Raw genomic sequence first — 21,310 nt, 5'->3', positions numbered from 1 at the left:
CTGTACCTCCTTCCTGAGTATTGAGAAGAGAGCATGTCCTGGGTGATGGGGTCCTTAATGATGGATGCTTCCTTTTTGAGGTACCACTCTTTGCAGATGTCCTTGATACTGCAGAGGTTAGTGCCCAGGATCCAGCTGACTAAGTTTACAATTCTGTGGCTTACTTTGGTCCCCTGTAGTAGCACCAGCACCCCCCTCCCAAGCCAGAAGGTGATGCAGCCAGTTAGAATGCTTTCCACAGTACACCTGTAGAAACTAACAAGTGCCTTTGGTGATATACCAAATCTCCTCAAACTCCGAATGAAATAGAGTCGCTGTGGTGCCTTCATTGTAGCTGCATTGGTATGCTGGGCCAAGGATAGATCGTCAGAGATATTGACGCTCCGGAACTTGAAATTGCTCACTCTTTCCACATCTTATCCCTCTATCATATGAGGACAGGTGTCTGTTCCCTCGTCTTATCCTTTCCGAAGTCCACAATCAGTTATTTGGTCTTGTATTCCAAACTTCACACTGTTTTGAATTCTAAATTCTCGACTCACATTCTAGATGCCAGACTATCAGGGTCTCTGAACATTGAGAAATCAGAGTTTTATTGTAATTTGAGTTCTTTCATGTATTCATTGGATTGGAGATTAGCCAGTATACCTACATATGAATTGCCTATAAACAGTGACTGCAATTAATGTTCCAATATCTGATGTTAAGCCCTTTCACAGAACAGCAAAGATTCAGAATGTCAATGAAAAAAATAACAGGCCAAGACACAAAAATCCTCAATTGCCCTATGTCTACACATTGTCACGTCTCAGTTAAAGCCTAATTATTTCTATTTGCATTGAAAGTTCACCAAACTAATTTATATTATATTAAGGATTTATTGAATGTTTCTCTTTTTTTAAAATAGAAAGGCTGCTTGAACAACAGTGGGAAAAAAAGTGCAGGAAAAGAAATGAAAGCAGCTCGCATGCCACTGAAAACAATGAGGTTGAAAGCCACAGCAGACTTAACACACCACACCTGAGATCATAAAAGTATGGCAAACTGGAGGCCTGAGAAAAACATGCAGGCTAATTTGTCTGAATCAGATATGCTAATACCAGAGGATAAACAGACATCCAGTGGAGACTATCAAAGCTTGACAACTAGTCCTACGTCATCACTGCTATCCCACGCTGTGAAAATCTCATTCACTGTCCTCTTGATGAAGGGAATCCACACTGAAATTCAGAGAGGAGTTCTTTAGTTACTTAGAGGTATTAGTTGAGAACCATAAAGACAACTATGCCTGTGGCAAATAGGAAGGATATATCTCTGTAGTTAGCAGTCTTACTGATTTTTCTTAATATTGGTTATCACTACACATTTTCTGAAGATAAGTCTTCCTCTTCACAGTTGCACAAGATGAGATTGTGAACTTGTAACGAAGGCTATTTATTGATTTGTCTCTTTCCTTTCAGCCAATTTCACAGCCAAATCAATAAACAATTTGATCGATGGGCTTCAATGCTGGCTAACAGTTCATTCTGAAGGACTGATACAGATAAGTACATAGGAGACTTCCATTATTTGGACAGTCCTTTGTCTCTTTCCTTTCAGCCAATTTCACAGCCAAATCAATAAACAATTTGATCGATGGGCTTCAACGCTGGCTAACAGTTCATTCTGAAGGACTGATACAGATAGGTACATAGGAGACTTCCATTATTTGGACAGTCCAGAACCATGATGGCCTTTGTGCTCAACCTGTAGAATTCTCAAACATAGAAGACAGTAGATGCCAAGTGATTAAATATATTCAAGGTGGTAGATGCATCCTTTATGCCAAAGAAATCAAACTACGATACAAAGACAAGTGGTGCTGTTGATAGTGTGAAAGGTAATCTTAGGCTGCAGAGAGATATCAATATGTGGTTAAATGGACCAAAAAAAAAGACAGAAGGAGTTTATTGCAGACAAATATCAGGAAACAGATTTCTGGAGTTCTAATAACACCATGAATGGTTGGGTGTTTGGGAGTACTGAGGAACAGAAGGAGGTGGAGGACAATCTCAGATGGTGACAAAGAGGTGTAAAGGAGTGACATAAATAGACTGGTTGAATGGTGTCGCAACAACCAGCTTGCACTCAATGTAAGACCAAGGAATTGATCCTGGTTTAAAGGGGAAGTTAAGGGAACATACATCAGTCCTCTTTGAGGGGTCAGCAGTGGAAAGAGTGAGCAGTTTCATGTTCTTGGGTATCAAAATCTCAGAGGATCTACCCTGCACCTAACATACTGATGTACATATTAAGTACATATGCAAATGACTATATTTCACTAACAGTGTGAGATTTGGAATGTTACCAAAGACTCTACCAAAGTTCTACAGATGTACAGAATTAGAATTAGAAAAAGCTGCAGAGAGTTGAAAACACAGCCAGCTCTATCATGGACACTAATTTCCCCATCACTAACATCAAGGATATCTTCAAAAGACAATAACTCAAGAATGCTGCATCCATCAGTATGGACCTTCACCATCCAGGTAATGTCCTCTTCTCGTTACTACCATCAAGGTGGTGGTACAGAAGTCTGAAGACCATCAGATTCCTATACTATCCATGAACTTCACCTCATTATTTTGCTCTTTTTTGCACTTCTTTTTTATATATTTCCAACTGCAACTAAAAGTCTTTATGTATTGCACTACTGCCACAAAACAACTATTTTCATGACAGATGTCAATGAAAATACAGCTGATTCTGACAAATCCAAAGATCTGTGCAAGCAGCAAGATAGCAAATGATGTGGAAGAATGGCACAGGAAAACTGTCAACGAGTCAGGGAACAAAATACAGGAATACAGAAGTTTTGCTCCAATTTTACAGAAGCAATGGTCAGACCTCAGCTGGAATTATATATAAACTAAAGTAACCGCTGCTATTACTAAGGAGCTGCTTGGGAAACTGAAAGGTCTGAAAGTAGATTTGTCACCTGGACCAGATGCTGTACACCCCAGGGTTCTGAAAGACATGGCTGAAAAGATTGTGGAGGTATTAGTAATGATCTTTCAAGAATCACTAGATTCCAGAATGGATTTGGATGACTTGAAAATTGCAAAAGACACTCCACTCTTTAAGAGGGGGAGGCAGAAGAAAGGAAATTTAAAATTTATTTAAATCATACCTCCATCCCACAACGTGAGGGAGTAAAAAATCTTTGCATTATGACTCCGTCGCAATTTAATTTAATTTAAAAGTCTAATGGCTTGTAGAAAGAAGCTGTCTCATAGCCTGTTTGTACTGGCTTTAATGTTGCGGTACAGTATGCCAGACAGAAGCAGCTGAAACAGTTTATGGTTGGGCTGACTGATGTCCCCAATGATCTTCCAGTCCTTTTTCCTGCACCTGCTGCTATAAATGTCTTCAATGGAGGGGAGTTCAGTTGCGCCAGGCTGTTTGTACCATTCTCTGCAGTGCCCAGCAATCAAGTATGGTGCAGTTCCTGTATTAGGCAGTGATAAGGCCAATCAGTATGCTCTCAATAGTGCCTCTGTAGAAGGTCTTAAGGATTTGGGGGCCTTTGCCAAACTTCTTCAGTTGCCTAAGGCAGAAGAGATGCTGCTGTGCCTTTTTTGCCACAAAGCCAGGGTGTACAGCCCAGGTGAGATCATTGGTGAGGTGTATACCAAGAAATTTGGAACTACTCACCCTCTCAACTGCAGACCCATTGGTTCTGATTGGGGTGATCCTATCTCCGTTCCTCCTGTAATCCACAATCAGCTCCTTTGTTTTTGGGACATTGAAGGAGAGGTCGTTACCCTAGCACCACTGTGTCAGGGCATCACCCTCTCCTCTGCAGGCTTTCTCATCAGTTAGGAATAAGGTCATTCAAAGTCATGTCATCTGCAATTCTGATCAGCAGATTGGAGCTGTATGTAGCAGTGCAATCATGGGTGTAAACAGAATAGAGAAGGGAACTCAGAACACAATCCTGGTGGGCACCGGTGTTGAGGGTCAGAGAGGCAGAGGTGACTTACCATCCTTACCAACTGCTAGTGATCCTATAGGAAGTCTAGGATCCACCTGCACAGGACAGGGTGCAGGCCAAGGTCTCTGAGCTTCCTGTGAAGTTTGGAAGGAATTATGGTGTTAAATACTGAACTGTAGTCCAGGAACAGCATTCTAACATATGCATCCCTATTCTCCACTTGAGTGAGGACGGCGTGCAGTGCTGTGGTTATGGCATCATCAGTAGACTGGTTCCGCCTGTAGGTGAAGTGTAAGGCATCCAGTGTAATTGATAGTATGCTGCAGATGTAGGCCTTAACCAACCTCTCAAAATATTTGCTTATAATTGAGGAGAGTGCAACAGGATATACTAATCGTTCAGGCATGCTACCTTGGTTTTCTTAGGTACAGGGACAATGATGGACAATTTGAAACTGGAGGGCACTACACAATGGGAGAGGGAGAGATTAAAACTATCTGCAACACACCAGTCAGCTGTTCAGCTCATACTTTGAGGACGTGCCCTGGGATACCGTCCGGACCCACTGCCTTGCGGCTGTTGACACGTTAGAATGTTCTACGTACCTCAGCCTCGGAGACCAAGGTGCAGGTCTTGAATTCAGTCCCATCAACCATGAATCAAGCACAAAATACATTTGGCTCATCCAGGAGCAAGGTAGCAATGCTGGCTGTGCTGTTGCGTTTCCTCATGAAGTCAGCAACTGTATGCAGTTCTTGCCATATCCTGCGTGCGTCATTGTTGCAGAGTTGTGCCTGGATTTTGTCCATGTTGCCGTTTTGCCACCTTGATTGCTCAAAGTAAATCATAGTGGCATCTCTTGAGCTCCTGTTGGTCTCCAGAGGCGATGGCTTTATCCCTTCCACTGACAGCAACATGCACTGAACTATTTATCCAAGGCTTCTCTGGTTTGGGTAGACCTCAACTGATTTTTGGGGGACAATGTCTTCAATGCACTTCCAAATGAAGCTTGTGACCACTTCCGTGTATTCAGAGATGTTCTCAGCTTGAAGTACCTCCCAAGTTACAGTATCAAAGCAGTCTTGTAACATTGAGTCTGAATGGTTCGACCAGCCGAGGATAGATTTTACTACAGCCTCTTCCTGTTTCAGTTTCCAGCTGTAGGTGGGCAAGACCAAGATGGAGGAATGTCAGACTTACAAAAAACGTAGGATGGATAAGTGCTTTGTAGGCTGTACAGAAGGGAGATTAGCAATGGGAGTATGCTTCCTCCCCATGTGCTCACCTTGATGTGTTGGCAGAAATTCCTGTAAGCTCTAGTAAGTGACACTTGGTTAAAGTCTCCAGTGATGATGAAAGCAGCCTCTGGTTGTGCGCTTTCATGGATGTTGATGGTTTTGCAAAGCTTATTGAGAGCCAGGTTGGTATTGGCCTGTGGCAGGATGAGTTGTAGGCAAATTCTCTAGGCAGCCAGAAAGATCAATATAGCAGCATAAGGTACTCCAGATCTGGGAAGCAAAAGGATATGAGGGTGCGCTTGCTATCTAGGTCACACAAAGCATTGTTCACCATGAATCATCCTCCCCCACCTTTACTTTTCCCAGAGAGGTCTTTAGACCTGTCCGCTCAGAACACAGAGAACCTGACTGGTTTGATGGCTTGGTCTGATATTTCCTCCAACAACCAGGTAAAGCATAAGATGTTACAATGTTCTGTTTCCCATTGGTAGGAGATTCCGGCTCTCAGCTCACATACTTGTTGCCTGGGAGTATGGTAAGGAGCAGCAGCAGATTTGCCCACAGTCTTGACCTAAGCAAGACACTGGCTTTTCTTCCATGCCTCTGGCGACACTTCCTCAGCAATACCAATGTGGTGAATGAACCTCCCGTGGTTCATGCAACCAGGATGTCCCAGTGGTAGAAAGGCAGCATATTATGACTGACTGAATGCCATCTTTCTGAGTCAAATCGATCATACCTGAGACTCACAGCTTCTTGTAAGAGAAATGCAGATTACAGGCTGATTAGCCTGATCTCAGTGGTTGGGAAAAAGCTCAAGTCTATTGCCAAGGTTGTGGTTTCGGGGGTACTTGGAGGCACATGATAAAACAGGCCAAAGTCAGCATCGTATCCTTAAGGGAAAATCTTGCCTGACAAATATGTTGGAATTCTGAGGAAATAAAAAGCAAGATAGACAAAGGAAAACTGGTTGATGTCGTATACTTGGATCCTCAGAAGGCCTATGACAAGGTGCCACATCAGGCTACCGAACAAGATAAGAGCACAGGGTATTATAGGAATGATGTATGGGTAAAACACTGACTGCTTAGCAGGAGGAAAAGAGTGGTAACAAATGTTGCTGGTAACTACTGGTATACTGCAGATTTTGGTGTTGGGACCATTTCTTTTTATGTTGTATGTATTTGATTTGGATGATGGAATTGATGACTTTGTAGCCAAGTTTGCAAACAATAATAAGATAGACAAGGAGCAGGTAGTTTTGAGGAAGTAGCAAGGCTACAAAAGGACTTAGATTAACAGATTGGGCAAAGAAGAGGCAGATGGAATATAGGGTTGGGAGGTGTGTGGTCATGCATTTTTGTTCCAGAAATAGAAGCATAGACTATTCTCTAAATGGGGAAAAAAAGGGATGTGAGTACTTCCTAAAAGGTCATTTGCGGTTTGAGTCGGAGATGAGGAAGCCTTAATTTCGAGGGGACTGGAACATAAAAGCAAGGATACAGTGCTTGGCTTCATGAGGCATTGCCAAGGCCTCACTTGCAGTATTATGAGCAGCTTTGAGCCCCTTATTTAAGAAACCACATGCTGTCTTTAGAGAGGGTTCAGAGGTGGTTCACGAGAATGATTCTGGTAATGAACTGCTTATCACAGAAGCGATTGATGGCTCTGGGCTTTACTCACTGGAATTTAAACCACCTCATTTAAACCTATCCAATTTTGAAAGGCCTTGATAGAGTGGATATGGAGAGGATGTTCCCTATAGTGCATGAATCTCGGACCAGAGAGCACAGGGTCAGAAAAGAGGAATGTCCATTTAGAACAAAAATAAGGAGGAATACAAGTAGGTAAATGCAGTGGATCTGGTATATTTGGAAGCCTTTGGCAAGGTGCCGATTATGAAGCTGCTTAGCAAGAGCCCATGGAATTACAGGGAAGTTACAGGATGGGTGGAGCATTGGCTGATCAGCAGAAAACACAGTGGGAATAAAGGGATCCTATTCTGGATGGCTGCCGGTTACCAGTGGAGTTCCACAGGGGTCGGTGGTGGGACTGCTGCTTTCTACAACGTATGTCAATGATTTGGACTATAGGATTAACGGATTTGTAGTTAAATTTGCCTATGATACAAAGATAGGTGGAGGAGTGGGTAGTGTTGAGGAAACAGAGAGTTTGCAGAGCGACTTAGTTTAGGGGAATGGGCAAAGAAGTGGCAAATGAACTACAATGTTGGGAAGTGTACATTCATGCACTTTGGTGGAAGAAATAAACGGGCAGACTATTATTTAGATGGGGAAGAGAATTCAAAATGCAGAGATGCAAAAGGACTTGGGAGTCTTCGTGCAGGATACTCTAAAGTTTAACCCCCAGGTTGAGTCGGTGGTGAAAAAGGGAAATGCAATGCTGGCATTCATTTCTATAAGTATTAAATATAACAGCAGGAATGTGATGTTGAGGCTCTATAAGGCACTTGTGAGACCACACTTGGAGTATTGTGTGCAGAGTTGGGCTCCGTATTTTAGAAAGGATAAACTGACATTGGAGAGGGTTCCGAGAAGATTCCATGAGAATGATTCCAGGAATGAAAGGGTTACTGTATCAGGAATGTCTGGCAGCTCTTGGGCTGTATTCCCTGGAGTTCAAAATGAGGGGGGGGGGGGGGGGATCTCACTGAAACATTCCAAATGTTAAAAGGCCTGAACAGATTAGATACGGTGAAGTTATTTCCCATGGTAGGGGAGTCCAGGATAAGAGGGCAAGACTTCAAGATTGAAGGATGTCCATTTAGAAAAGAGGTGCAGAGAAATTACTTTAGTCAGAGCGTGGCAAATTTGTGGAATTAGTTACTACATGTGGTTGTGGCGGTCAGGTCACTGAGCTTATGTAGAGTTTAATAGGTTGTTTTGTTAGTCAGGGCATGAAAGGCACAGGGAGAAGGCAAGAAATGAAGTCGAGAGGGAAATAGATTAGCCATGGTGAAATGGCACATCAGACGCAGCAGAAAACCTGTCCCAATATCTGAGGGAGATAAAACTTGATGGCACAGAACTGAGGGAAAGGGAGAAGAAATTCAGAGGGGATATAAGAAGGATTTTCTTCACTCAGGGTGTGGTAATCACATGGAGTGCATTACCTGATCGAGTGGGCAAGAGTCACACAGTCGTACAGCATGGAGAAAGGACCTTCACCTCAACCTGTCCATACACCAATGAAGGCTTTCTAAGCTAGTCCCAGTTACCCATGTTTGATCTACATTCCTCTCAACCTTTCTTATGTAAAGGGGGTTTCTTTGTTACTGTGTATGTAATCAAAAGGGCTTCTTTGTTTTGTTAACTAGCAGGAATGGGGGTTTCTTCTTTTTCTCTTTGTTACTGTGTATGTAATCAAAAGGGCTTCTTTGTCTCGTTAACTAGCAGGAATGCTTCTTTGTTGCGAGAGAGTGCTGGAAGCTTGTTTGGGTTAAAATTTACTGATAACGAGAATCCTTTTCCTTTGTAAACCAAATGGAGATTAATGTTCTTTCTTCTGAGTCTGTAAGCTTTTGTTGACTGGCTTTTGGGCAGATCGGCGCGAGGGGGTTGAGAGAGAGGACGCAATGCTGTAAGCTGGGCGAGGAACGGACCCAAAGCGGGGTTCCAAGGCCAGGAGGTACTCCGAGGAGGGGGGATGAAGCTAGATGTGCTTGGTTGACCACTTGGAGGGTCCTGAGCTGCGAGTCGAGGAGTTCGGAGGGGATCGAATGGTGGCCAGAAGACTTCAGTAATTGAGCTCCAACGGTTGTGCACGAAGTGGTTTGGACTTTGATAAGTTTGGCGCCTTTTCTTTATTTTTTCTCTTCATATATACTGTATCGTTATTAATCACTTAGTTATAGTACCCTTTATAAATTGTACTCATTTAATCGCTTATGGTGTACTGTCTGTTTTTGGGCGAGGCGGGGACATCACACAGCATCCACACCAGCTGATTACCCAGTTTGGCGGGGCTGAAGGCTGCTCCCCCTAGACGAGAACGAGCTCAGCGAGCCTGAGGTGACCCAGGGGGTTACACTTATCTATTACCTGCACAAATGTCTTTTAAGTCTTGTTACTGCATCAGCCTCAACCATTTCCTCCAGCAATTCTTTCCATATACAGACTGCCCTTCGGGTGAAAAACGTTACCACCCAGATTCTAGTGAAATTTTTCAACTCTCACCTTAAAACCTGTGCCCTCTAGTTCTTGATTCACCACCCCTGTAAGAATACTCATCAGTCTGTTATACTCCAAGGAACAAAGTCCAATCCTGCCCAACCTCTCCCTACAATCCAGTCCCTCGAGTCCTGGCAACATCCTCATAAATCTTTACTGTACTCTTTTTTGGATTAATGGCATCATTCCTATAGCAGGGTGGCTAAAACTAAAGGTAATACTGCAAGTGCAGCCTCACCAACATCTTGTACAACTGCAATATGACATTCCAGCTTCCATATTCAATGCTCTGATCAGTATGCAAACACCTTTCTTCACCACCCCCTCTACCTGTGTGCTTGTACTCTTCAATCCCATACAATCCCTATCAGTGAAGTTAGAACCTGAGCCTGGTCTGATTTGGCACTGGACTGGAGAAGCCATTCTCTACCGCCACTTTAGAAAATCAGAATTGGGTTTAATATCACTACCATATGTTGTGAAATATGGTGTCTTGCAGCAGCAGCGTATTGCAAAAAAACTAAATTACAGTAAATATATTTACTTTATTAAAATAAAACATTAAATAAATTGTGCAAAAAGATAAAAGTAGTGAGGTAATTTGGATTGGTTCATTGTCTGTTCAGAAATTTAATGAGAGTGGGGAAGAAGTTGTTTCTGATATGTTGAGTGGTTCCTATACCACTTCCTTGATAGTAGCAGCGAGAATAGTGCATGCCCTGGGTGATGGGGCCCTTAATAACAGATGCCAACTTTGAGACAACACCTTTGAAGATATCCCGAGTTTGCAACTTTCAGCAGCTTTTTCTGATCCTGTGAAGTATCCTCTCCATCCACACAAATTCGGCATGCTGTTGGACTCTGTATTATGAATCTACTAATAAATCCAGTCTTCTGCATTGACAGTAAATGCACAAAGGTTGGGAGTTAATGCAGGGCATTGACACAACTGTGGTCACTGTAAGGCCTGAGGTCCACTGCCATTCCTGTCTAGTGGCTCAGTTGTCTTTACCAGAAATTTCAAGCTTATTAAGGTCGTCCTTGCTCTTTGCTCATCTTTATCATACAAACTCTCAGGGTAATTTATGTTGCCTCTCCTCCCCCACCTCTCCAGCTGTCCCAGATTATAAACAAGACAGAACAGAATGGATTATGGTTACTTGGGACACATTGGGACAAGTACATTTTGACAATTAAATAGCTGCCCCATTTTAAGTTTCATGGAAATAGTTTTAAAAATACAAACTACTGTTTAACTGAGTAACAAATTAAGTATTTAAAATACAATACAAATTTGTACACTGCCAATACTGCTACAGTATTATAAAACTATGCATTGGTTCCTAATAGTTATTGATGGAGGAATTAATCTGGTACGTGCTGCTGTAATCTTTTGATTGACTGTAAATGAACAGATCAGCACCAATACCTAGTGCGGATATTGGGTGGTCTTTATAGCCTCCCTGCATGATGTCAAAAATCACTGCTTTTTAAATTGGCTTTGACCAGCCCAAATGAATAACATAATACAAGCATATGCAACAGACGCTATTTAAAAATTGTTCACTGTAAGTACAGTATGTGTCTAACAGCCACATAAGTGCACACAACTAATGCTAGTTAGAAACTGTCACATCCATCAATTCTTCATTTGCAATGTAACATTCAAGATGATTGTCGATACCTTTAAATTCTTCATAGTTCCTAAATTACTGTAGTGAAATTGTTTCATTTTCACTCCCGTCATTTTCACTCCCGTCCATTTCTCGCATTTCAAGCCTGAGTGCTTGAAACTGCAGTGAGCAAAACAGTTTTGAATTGTCTTCCTGCTTAGTTCTGGCCAAAAAAGACATGCAACTGACACTATTTAAAAACTGTTCACTCAAAGTATGGTAGAGCGTCCAATGGCCACACATGTGCATGCAACTGACACTATTTAGAAACTGTTCAGCAACAGTCTCATGTCCCAATTAAGCAGCATAGTATCCCAAATAAAGAGAGGTTATTTTCTCAATCCATTTTTGTTCTTCAAGAATTGCTCTAAGTGAATAATCGACGGCCCAAGTAACTGAAATCCACTGTATTTTTTTCTCTCAGAAATGCAAGTAGTTGCTACAAGTTTATTACACTTGAATCTTAAAGTGCAACAAAATGTTACAAACTTAGGCATAATGAATTTCCACTGGAATATCAATACAGTTCTATTTAAGAATATACTTGGACATGTTCTATTTAGTACATGGAAGTTTTCTGAAAATACACAGGCAGTAGGAATTTAAATGGAACTAAGGATGAAGTAAATCAATTTTATAGTTCAAAGTTCACAGAACACTGTTATCTGAACTAACCAACACCTTGCTCTTAACGGGCACCTAAAAACAAATGTAAATAAATAGACAAACGAAGCTTGATGAAATGAAATTATCTAATACACTCAATTTATTAGCATTGATATACTGGTGTTGCACTCAGAAGCCTTAAAATAATTAATGCATACATTTAGTCAAAACTTACCATGGCCAGAACTCAAAACCATGTTTCCAGATTCTAGCACATCATCAAATTTTCCAAACAGTATCTGTAAACTGAAAATTTAAATCACATTAATGTGCATCACAAAATAATTCTCAATGTCTAATATAAGACTCTCACATAGCAAACTAATCAGCTGCAATGCAGCAATAAATGGGCCGTGTCAGTTTTGCAATTTGTGAGTAATAACTAAATTACCATACCCACTACTCGAATGTTTTCCTTACAGCACCTGCATCATATCAAATTGCAGAAACACAAAATATTATGCGTGGGATTTCATTGTAAATCCATTTAACGCATATTTCTCAAGTTTAAGTGAGCCCTTTATTCAATTTACAGAATTGTGGTACCCTGACTTCTCAATATCTAATTCATTTCTTATTTGTACGTCTATGTGATCTTTCCTTGTTTTCAGTGTTCAATATTAACTATAGTAGCCAATATCACCAATTATAATTACAACAAACAGTTCAAATCATGTAAACAGTTCTGAAAAATTTAACCTTTCAACTCATTTGTATAATGTGGATGGATTTTCACTCTCCACATAAACTCCTCAACTGGAGCTATAGTACAATGTGCAATTCCGGTCACCCTGTGATAAGACCTTAAGACCATAACCATACAACATTGGAGCAGAATTAAGCAGCTCAGCCAATCAGGTTTACTCCACTATTCCATCGTGGCTAATATAACTATATAACCACATAACAATTACAGCACGGAAACAGGCCATCTCATCCCTTCTAGTCTGTGCCGAATGTTTACTCTCAACTAGTCCCACTGATCTGCACTCAGCCCATAATCCTCAATTCCTTTCCTGTCCATATACGTATCCAATTTTTTTTTTAAATGACAAAATCAAACCTACCTCTACCACTTCTACTGGAAGCTCATTCCACACAGCTACCACTCTCTGAGTAAAGAAGTTCCCCATCGTGTTACCCCTAACCTTTTGCCCCTTAACTCTCAACTCATGTCCTCTTGTTTGAATCTCCCCTACTCTCAATGGAAAAAGCCTATCCACGTCATCTCTATCTATCCCCCTCATAATTTTAAATACCTCTATCAAGTCTCCCCTCAATCTTCTGCGCTCCAAAGAATAAAGACCCAACTTGTTCAACCTTTCTCTGTAACTTAGGTGCTGAAATCCAGGTAACATTCTTCTAAATCTCCTCTGTACTCTCTCTATTTTGTTGACATCTTTCCTATAATTCGGTGACCAGAACTATACACAATTCCCAAATTCAGCCTCACCAATGCCTTGTACAATTTTAACATTACATCCCAACTCCTATACTCAATGCTCTGATTCATAAAGGCCAACATACCAAAAGCTTTCTTCACCACCCTATCCACATGAGATTCCACCTTCAGGGAACTATGCACCATTATTCCTAGATCACTGTTCTACTGCATTCTTCAATGCCCTACCATTTACCATGTATGTCCTATTTTGATTATTCCTACCAAAATGTAGCACCTCTCACTTATCAGCATTAAACTCCATCTGCCATCGTTCAGCCCACTCTTCTAACTGGCCTAAATCTCTCTGCAAACTTTGAAAATCTACTTCATTATCCACAATGCCACCTATCTTAGTATCATCTGCATACTTACTAATCCAATTTACCACCCCATTGTCCAGATCATTAATGTATATGACAAACAACACTGGACCCAGTACAGATCCCTGAGGCACACCACTAGTCACTGGCCTCCAACCTGACAAACAGTTATCCACCACTACTCTCTGGCACCTCCCATCCAGTCACTGTTGAATCCATTTTACTACTTCAATATTAATACCTAACGATTGAAAGATAATATTTTATCCTTCACAATCCCATTCTCCTACTTTCTCCTTATAGCCTTTGATGCCCTTACTAATCAAGAGCCTGTCAGCCTCTGCTTTCAATATACCTAATGACTTGGCCCCACACCCATTTGTGGCAATGAATTCTACACACTCACCACTGTCTGGCTGAAGAAATTTGCCTCCTCGCAGTTCTAAAGGGGCGTACTTCTACTCTGAGGCTGTATCCTCGGGTCCTAGACTCCCTACTATAGGAAGCATCCTCTGCACTGTTAGTCTATCTTGGACTTTTAATATTCAATAGGGTTCAATGAGAATTGCACCCCCACACCAAAGAAAATCCTCTAAACTTCACTGAGTACAGGCCCAGAGTCATCATATGCTCCTCATATGTTACCCTTTTATTCCCGGGATCAGTCACAAGAACCTCCTCTGGATTCTGTTCAATGACAGGGACCTAAAACTGATCATAATACTCCAAATGCAGTCTGATCAATGCTTTATAAATGCTCAGCATTGCATTCTTGCTTTTATAAGGATTTGACAGTGCTCCAGAGGGTGCAGAAGAGGTTCATCAGGATATTATCTAGGATGGAGTGGTGGAGAGATTGGAGAGGCTGGGTCTGCTCTCCCTGGAGCAGAGGGGGCACGATTAGGGTACATACAATTATAAGGGGCATTGATTGGCTAGACAGCAAGAAATCTATCCACATATCTGAGGTCAATTAAATTAGAGGATATCAGTTTAGGCAAGGGTGAAGAAACTTAGAGGAATCTTTTTGAGTCAGAGTGGTGAGTACTGCCTGAAATTGTGGTCAAAGGTGAATCACTGATAACATTTAAGTAATATCCAGATACACATCTGAAATACTACCTGAAGGCTGGTTAATACAGAAGGTGCTTATTGATTGCCTGGGCATGTTAAGCCAAAAGACATACTTCAATGCTTCTTTTTAAATCTTTCCTCTCACATTATCAAATCAGCATCTTCTAGTTTTAGAATCCACTAACCTGGAGAAAAAGACTGATCATTCAGTTAATCTATACTCCTCATGATTTTACGCACCCCTATAAGGAAACCCCTCAGCCTCCAACTCTCCAGGAAAAACCAAGCCTATCCAATTTCTTCAGACAACTCGGGCCTTCACCTGTTCCTTACATCATTCAATATAATCTACTCACTTCCATTAACCACACTTATTTCTAAACAGCAAATAAAACACTGAAGTTATACTGGTATCCATCCAATCTTCTTTAAATTACAAGTCTCCCTACCCTCCTGCAAAATTTCAAGGAGGTAACTGATCGTCGCTATTTTTAGGGAAATTATGAATATTCTCCTTGTCAGCCACCTCTGCACCCAATAAAACCCCATCCTTGCCACCTGCCCCCCATGCCCTTGACCTCACACTCGTCACTAGCCCCCCATGCCCTCAAGCTCCGTCCTCTCCAACTTCTGCACTGCTGTCATCCCTGCCCTCTCCAACCTCTGCACTGTCCTCATCCCTGGCCTCTCCATCATCTACAATGCTCTTACTGAGCTGAGTAGCTCTTTTACGATCTCATTTGTCTCTCCTGAATACTTCTCACCATCTCTCCCATAAAAGCAATGGAAACAGACAAACACGAGGAAATCTGCAGATGCTGGAAATTCAGACAACACACACGAAATGCTGGTGGAACACAGCAACACAAAATGCTGGTGGAACACAGCAGGCCAGGCAGCATCTATAAGGAGAAGCACAGTCGACATTTCGGGCAGAGACCCTTCGTCAGGAAACAGACAAATATTTTTGACAAGACATGTGGCTTCATCACTATTGCATTGTGATGAGGCTAGATGAAGGTCAATTACATCTCAATCCCCTCACAAGAACATTACTATTGAAAGATCAAAGTGGAATGCAAAGTGTCTACTAGTGCTGACATTGTGGAGATACAGAAAAATCTTGAGCAATACCCAAAATGCTGGATGAACCCAGCTGGTCAGGCAGCAGCTGTGGAGGAGAACATGTAAATGAGGAGTGTTGGCCTGGAACGCAATTGCTTATTCCCCTCCATAAATGTTGCTTGATTTGCTGAATTCCTCCAGCATTTTGTGTTGCAAAATATCATGGCTTTATTTTACTACAAAAAAACTCTCAAAACACCCTCAGATTCCTCTCTTCCATTAATAGTTCAAGGTCTTCTATCATAAAGATCAAGAAATGAGACGATAAGAAATTTCAGGACAAGGTTATTAGCTCATTTGTGCAGGCTCATTCATCCAATACGATCATGCACAAACCATACATTTCATGATTGCCTCAATATTCCAAAATCTATCAATTCCTATCTTGTATGTACTCATTACCAAAGCCTCCAGACCTCTCATGAGATAGAGAACTCTCAAGAAATAAGCTGATCCCTTATTTCATTTCTGACTTGAACTAGCAGAAAGACTATCCCTGCATCTACTGGGTTAGGCAGATTTAGTCAATAAGATCAGTTCTCCTTCTGAACTTGACTATATCTGAGGACTTCATCTGTATTTGTACGCTTATACAATTATAAGAGAAACAGATATGGTTAAATAGTCTGATTTTTTTGTCTATTTAACCTTCAGTGTGGTAGAATAATCAGAAACAAGAGAGGGCAGTGATTGAAGTTAAGATGAAGTTGTATTAAAAGGGAATAGTGGTGAAAGTTTTACTTATGCAGAGATGGCTGATATCTGGAATTTGCTATCAGAACTGGTGAAGAGGTCAGGTACAATTACTATATTTATGAAACATTTAGAAAGGCACTTAAAAAAGCAGGGTATAGAATAGTATGGGCACCATGGGGTAAGTTGGGATCAGTGTACATGGACAGAAAGGCTGGCATGGCCAAGGTTGGAGAAAGGGCAGAGCTTTAAGGCAGAAGTTTGTTTTCAGCAAAGTGCACCGTGACAAACAAACACTTCTGAAAGGCGTTCACATGAACCATTTTAACCTTCTATTATGGTGTATTTATATTGTTATGCATTAGGGGCTTGAAAATTAAGTACATCAACCAGCCCTTTGTCCTCAATCTTGCAATAAAATTCTGGGCCTCAATACCACCTTCCTGCTCTTCCCTCACACATCTTCACTGCACTGTGTTTTAAAATGTCTGTAAAAGGCCAATTTGAATATATTCAGTGATTTCATCACCATAATTCTCTCAGGCAGAGAATTCCAAAGATTCATGGACCTTAGAGGTGGGCTGATTTATGTAATGTGTGACAATAATAAAACTGATGAACATGCAATATATCAAATAATTGACCTTCAAGTCATTGAAAATTCCTACCGTGCTTGTGGAACTCCTTTTCTGCAAAGGTCAGCTCGGACTTTCTCTCCAACATGTCGATAAATCTCCACCATTGTATTCATAGCTGTATCTCTTACCTGTGGATATGATGAACAAACTTTAACAGTGGGAGGTAGGAATGGACATTATGTGGCCAGTGAACCAAAGTTTATGAAGAGGAAGATTAAGCAAGCTGTAAGTCACTACTTAATCCAAATGATCCAAGCAACAGGGATGGGAAGTGAACACAAATGAAGAGATTGCTTCTTGGTTGGGATGAGAAATAGCTTGATGCCTGTTTCAGGTGTGCACTTGGGAAGAGCATTTGAGAAAATTAAACCAAGATGCCCCAACAGAATCAGAATCAGGTTTATTATCACCGGCATGTGACATGAAATATGTTAACTTAGCAGCAGCAGTTCAATGAAATATATAATCAAGCAAGAGAGAAAAAAATAGTAAACTAGACAATGGGGTGACCCATTGGGGCACCCTTTGAGAGAAAGGTAGTGCAGTCTGATGTGACCAGAATGAATATTAAATTTTCCTTAATGCTATTGGTATTGCTTTGCTTTGGAAATTGAAGATGAAGAACTCAGCTTATTAAAGAAGAAAGACACATAGCAAGGCAAATACAGCTCCTCCTGGTTTAACGATGGACACTTCTGATGGCAACATTTCTAGTTTTCCTCTGATGGATCAGAGACTGGGTTGACAGCCCAACTCCCCCTCCCTCCGTAGAACCGATATCAGCTATCCCTACTTACCGTCTAACCCAGGTTACAACTCAACCGTATGAACTACAGCTCCCACAATGCACGTCAGGAGCAGCGTGGTTGATCTGCCACCCTTGTGCCTCTTGTTGTCATTCTGGAGATATGCAGTCCCTTCATGTGCTGTCTCTTCATCCCTTCTGCTGTTTGTTCTTTGTCTCTGGTCTTGGAGACATGCATTTCTCCGCTCCTTTGTCTCCTCCTCCTGTGCCTGTTGTCGTCATTCTGGAGACGTGCATGCCTCTCCTCCTGTCTCTTCTCTCATCTTTTTTTGTCCCGACTCTTTGATCCTGGAGTTGTGCGGCCCTGGCCTCAACCGATTCTTGTTCTCTCCCTCTCCTTGCCGCTTCCCGATGAAGTTTGGCGTTCCCCTTTTCTTTCCACGTGGCATAATTAGGTTTACCATATTTTTTTACTCTAATGCTGGATAGAAGATACGAAGCAGTAATACCAAAGGAAGCTGATTATTCTCGATGCTGTGGTTTGCACTCTCCTAAATGGACGCGATATAGTCACCGCTGTCCTTTGACTGCAGCAAAGAGTTTTATGGGTGTCTCGAAGTACGTCATTACGGGATGTTATGTCATGCTTAAATTTAGAGAAGATCCAATGTTCAGTTTTTTAATCTAGTCAAGACTTTTATACATTGTGAGGACCATTTTTGAGTTATTTTCAAAACCTTTGATTTGTTGTAAAAGTACAGGTGGTGGCTAATAATATATTTTATTATATGATCAGTGTCTCCCATCCCCTCCTTTTTTCTTGCTTTTCTCTGACTTTGGTAGTGGGTTTAAATTTTTTTTTCTGTACAGCAAATTTTTAATATTTCAATATTACAATTTAATTAATTTTTTATGAATACAGGGTTTGTGATTGCAACTGTATTTTTAATACAATATTTGGTATTTGGTACTTTTTTTGACTTATAATATACATCCTCTTGTACTCTGTGTTCCTTTATGCAGAAACTAATAAAAATACTGAAAGAGAAGTACATCATTACAATTTAATGATCTGTTACTGATGGGTGGCAGTTAGATCTGTCCCAATCCTGCACATGCTGATGGTGATATGTGACCGCTCGAAATAGAGCTGCCCTGCCCTTTTGCTCCGCTTGGTATCCCTGCTGAGGTTGGCCATGTGCATGCGTCGTGGTGTCGCGACCTGATTTCCATGATGGCGGATCGGGTCTCAGGTGAAAGTCAGCCTGTTGATTTTTGCGAATGAGCAATTTTATACGAATATATAACCCTGAACTTTGCCTGCATTCTGTAAGTTAGCGCATTTTAAGACGACTTAGCCAAAAAAAGTGCCGCTATAATGCACCGTTTGCGCTAATTGGATGTCACAAACAGACAGAACATGACAGTTTTAGTAGTATATAGAGATAAAAGACAATAATAATAAACAAATCAATTATGTATATTGAATAGATTTTTTAAAAATGTGCAAAAACAGAAATACTGTATAAAAAAAAATGTGAGGTGGTGTCCAAAGCTTCAATGTCCATTTAGGATGGCAGAGGGGAAGAAGCTGTTCCTGAATCGCTGTGTGTGCGCCTTCAGGCTTCTGTACCTCCTACCTGATGGTAACAGTGAGAAAAGGGCATGCACAGGGTGCTGGAGGTCCTTAATAATGGACGCTGCATTTCTGAGTCACCGCTTCCTAAAGATTCATGCAACCAATTCTGTGTCAGGTCACAACCACAAACAAAACCTACACTTGAGTTGCTCACTGGAACCTTCTCAGGAGAAGATTTTGTTCAGTTCTGTGAAGCAAGTTAATAGGTGAAGTTAAAAAAATCTCTTAAGAATGATTACACCCATTCTTTCAGGCCAACTAACATGAAATGTACAAAAAGAATGTCTGATTTAGAAACACTAAGAAATGCACAACAAAAAAAACTGTGGATGGATACCAAACGCTAAGATGCTCTCAAGTCTAACTACTGTTGGATCCTAGCACTTCTGACCCAAGGTTCTTCAGAACTCAAGAATGAGGCATAAAAACTTGCTGCTTACAACCATTCATTGGTAAAAGAAAAAAATGAGAAGGGAAAAAGAGAAAGAATGAAAGACAAAAAGCCTAGTGGTAAGGGGAAAGAACAGAGAGGAAGAACCCAATCCAACATGGTCTGGTCCTCTTATACCAGATTGCTGATAACAGGCATTCCATTCAATTCCATAGCTTGAATTAAACAACAAACAGAAAAACTTAAAAACAGAACTACAAAGTTAATTTGGAAGAAAAATAACAATTACAGAGTCTATTCCAACACCCTAATTAAAACAGTATAAAACAGCAAAAAATGTACCCAAACATTATTGGCTCCAAGTTATCAATACTGATAACATTTTAATGGTATAATTTTCAGATATGACAAAGAAATTTATAGTAACTATGAAGAGCTGGGTGAGGTCATTCACACACTATACTTTTTTTTATTATCCAAAGACTGTGGGCTTCACAGGCTGAGCAAGCAGTTAATTGCTTATCCTAATTGCCTTTGAGAACGTGGTTAAAGCCCAAACCACATAGATGACTAAAATGGGACAAATAGAAGGATGATTCCTAGTTAACATCAGCAAGAATCAAGCCAAGTGCAGGAAGTTGCAAAGGGTAGAAAAATTGGAGGCAAAGAAAGAGGTAAAGGTGAACAGCAGACAAAAAAGAGATTAAAAATGTTCCGTAGGGTTTCCATATTTGATAGAAAAATGATTGTCAGAAATGCACACCAAGAGGGAGAGGCCATGGATGGTTTATTAGATGAGCACTTTACATGAAGGAAAATACTGCTAGGGTCTAGCTAAAGAAAGATGCAGTAAAAATCCTGGAAGGCCTAGGAACTGTCAAAAGAGCAATTTGTCATCGGAATCAGGGGATACATTCAATTCATACATGCAAAGGAATTCAAGCAGCAAACGGCAGAAACTCGATCACAACCCAAACACCTTTAGAAGCAAGGTGGAGTTTAAAGACTGGAAAATTGCAGATATTAGGTCCTCATCAAAAAAGAATGTAAGATGCCAAGAGTTCATAAGTTATCAAGTCACAGCATATCTGGAGTACTGAGAGCTGTTTTGGGCCCCTCATCTAAAAATGGACATGTTGGTATTAGTAAAGGTCCAAAGGAGGCTTACAAGAATGATCCCAGGAATTAAAGAGTTAAGGTACGAGGAGAGCTTGATGGCTCTGGGCTTAAACTCACTGGAGCTTAGAAGAATGGTGGGGGGGAATCTCATTGAAATCTACTGAATATTTAAAGGCGTTGAAAAGAGTGGAAGTGTTTCCAATAGAGGGAGAGTTTACAACCAGAGGGCACAGCCTCATACTAGGTCATCCTTTTAGAAATGAGATGAGAAGGAATTCTTCAGGGTGGTGAATCTGCTGAATTAATTGCCACGGAAGGCTGTAGAGGCCAAGTCAGTGGATATACTTAAAGCAGATTAGAGCAGATCCAAATACTAGAGGGG

At 41.0% G+C, this 21,310-nt stretch overlaps 1 protein-coding gene across 6 annotated transcripts in view; it reads right to left on the bottom strand.

Annotated features, from left to right (window-relative positions):
* The window catches only part of clasp2 (cytoplasmic linker associated protein 2), a 376,943-nt gene that overhangs the window by 287,551 nt on the left and 68,082 nt on the right, over positions 1-21,310 (bottom strand). For all 6 annotated transcript variants that reach the window (XM_059984319.1, XM_059984334.1, XM_059984325.1 and 3 more), the window contains exons 6-7: positions 17,065-17,162; positions 11,916-11,986 (exon numbers count right to left, since the gene is read on the bottom strand). In XM_059984319.1, the coding sequence (XP_059840302.1) occupies positions 11,916-11,986; positions 17,065-17,162 (169 nt within the window). The remainder of the gene's footprint in view (positions 1-11,915; positions 11,987-17,064; positions 17,163-21,310) is intronic.

The sequence above is a fragment of the Hypanus sabinus genome, chromosome 1, assembly GCF_030144855.1.
Source record: "Hypanus sabinus isolate sHypSab1 chromosome 1, sHypSab1.hap1, whole genome shotgun sequence".
NCBI lineage: Eukaryota > Metazoa > Chordata > Chondrichthyes > Myliobatiformes > Dasyatidae > Hypanus > Hypanus sabinus.
The sequence above is the reverse complement of the archived record's forward strand: the minus strand, read 5'-3'. Positions and strand labels throughout refer to the sequence as shown.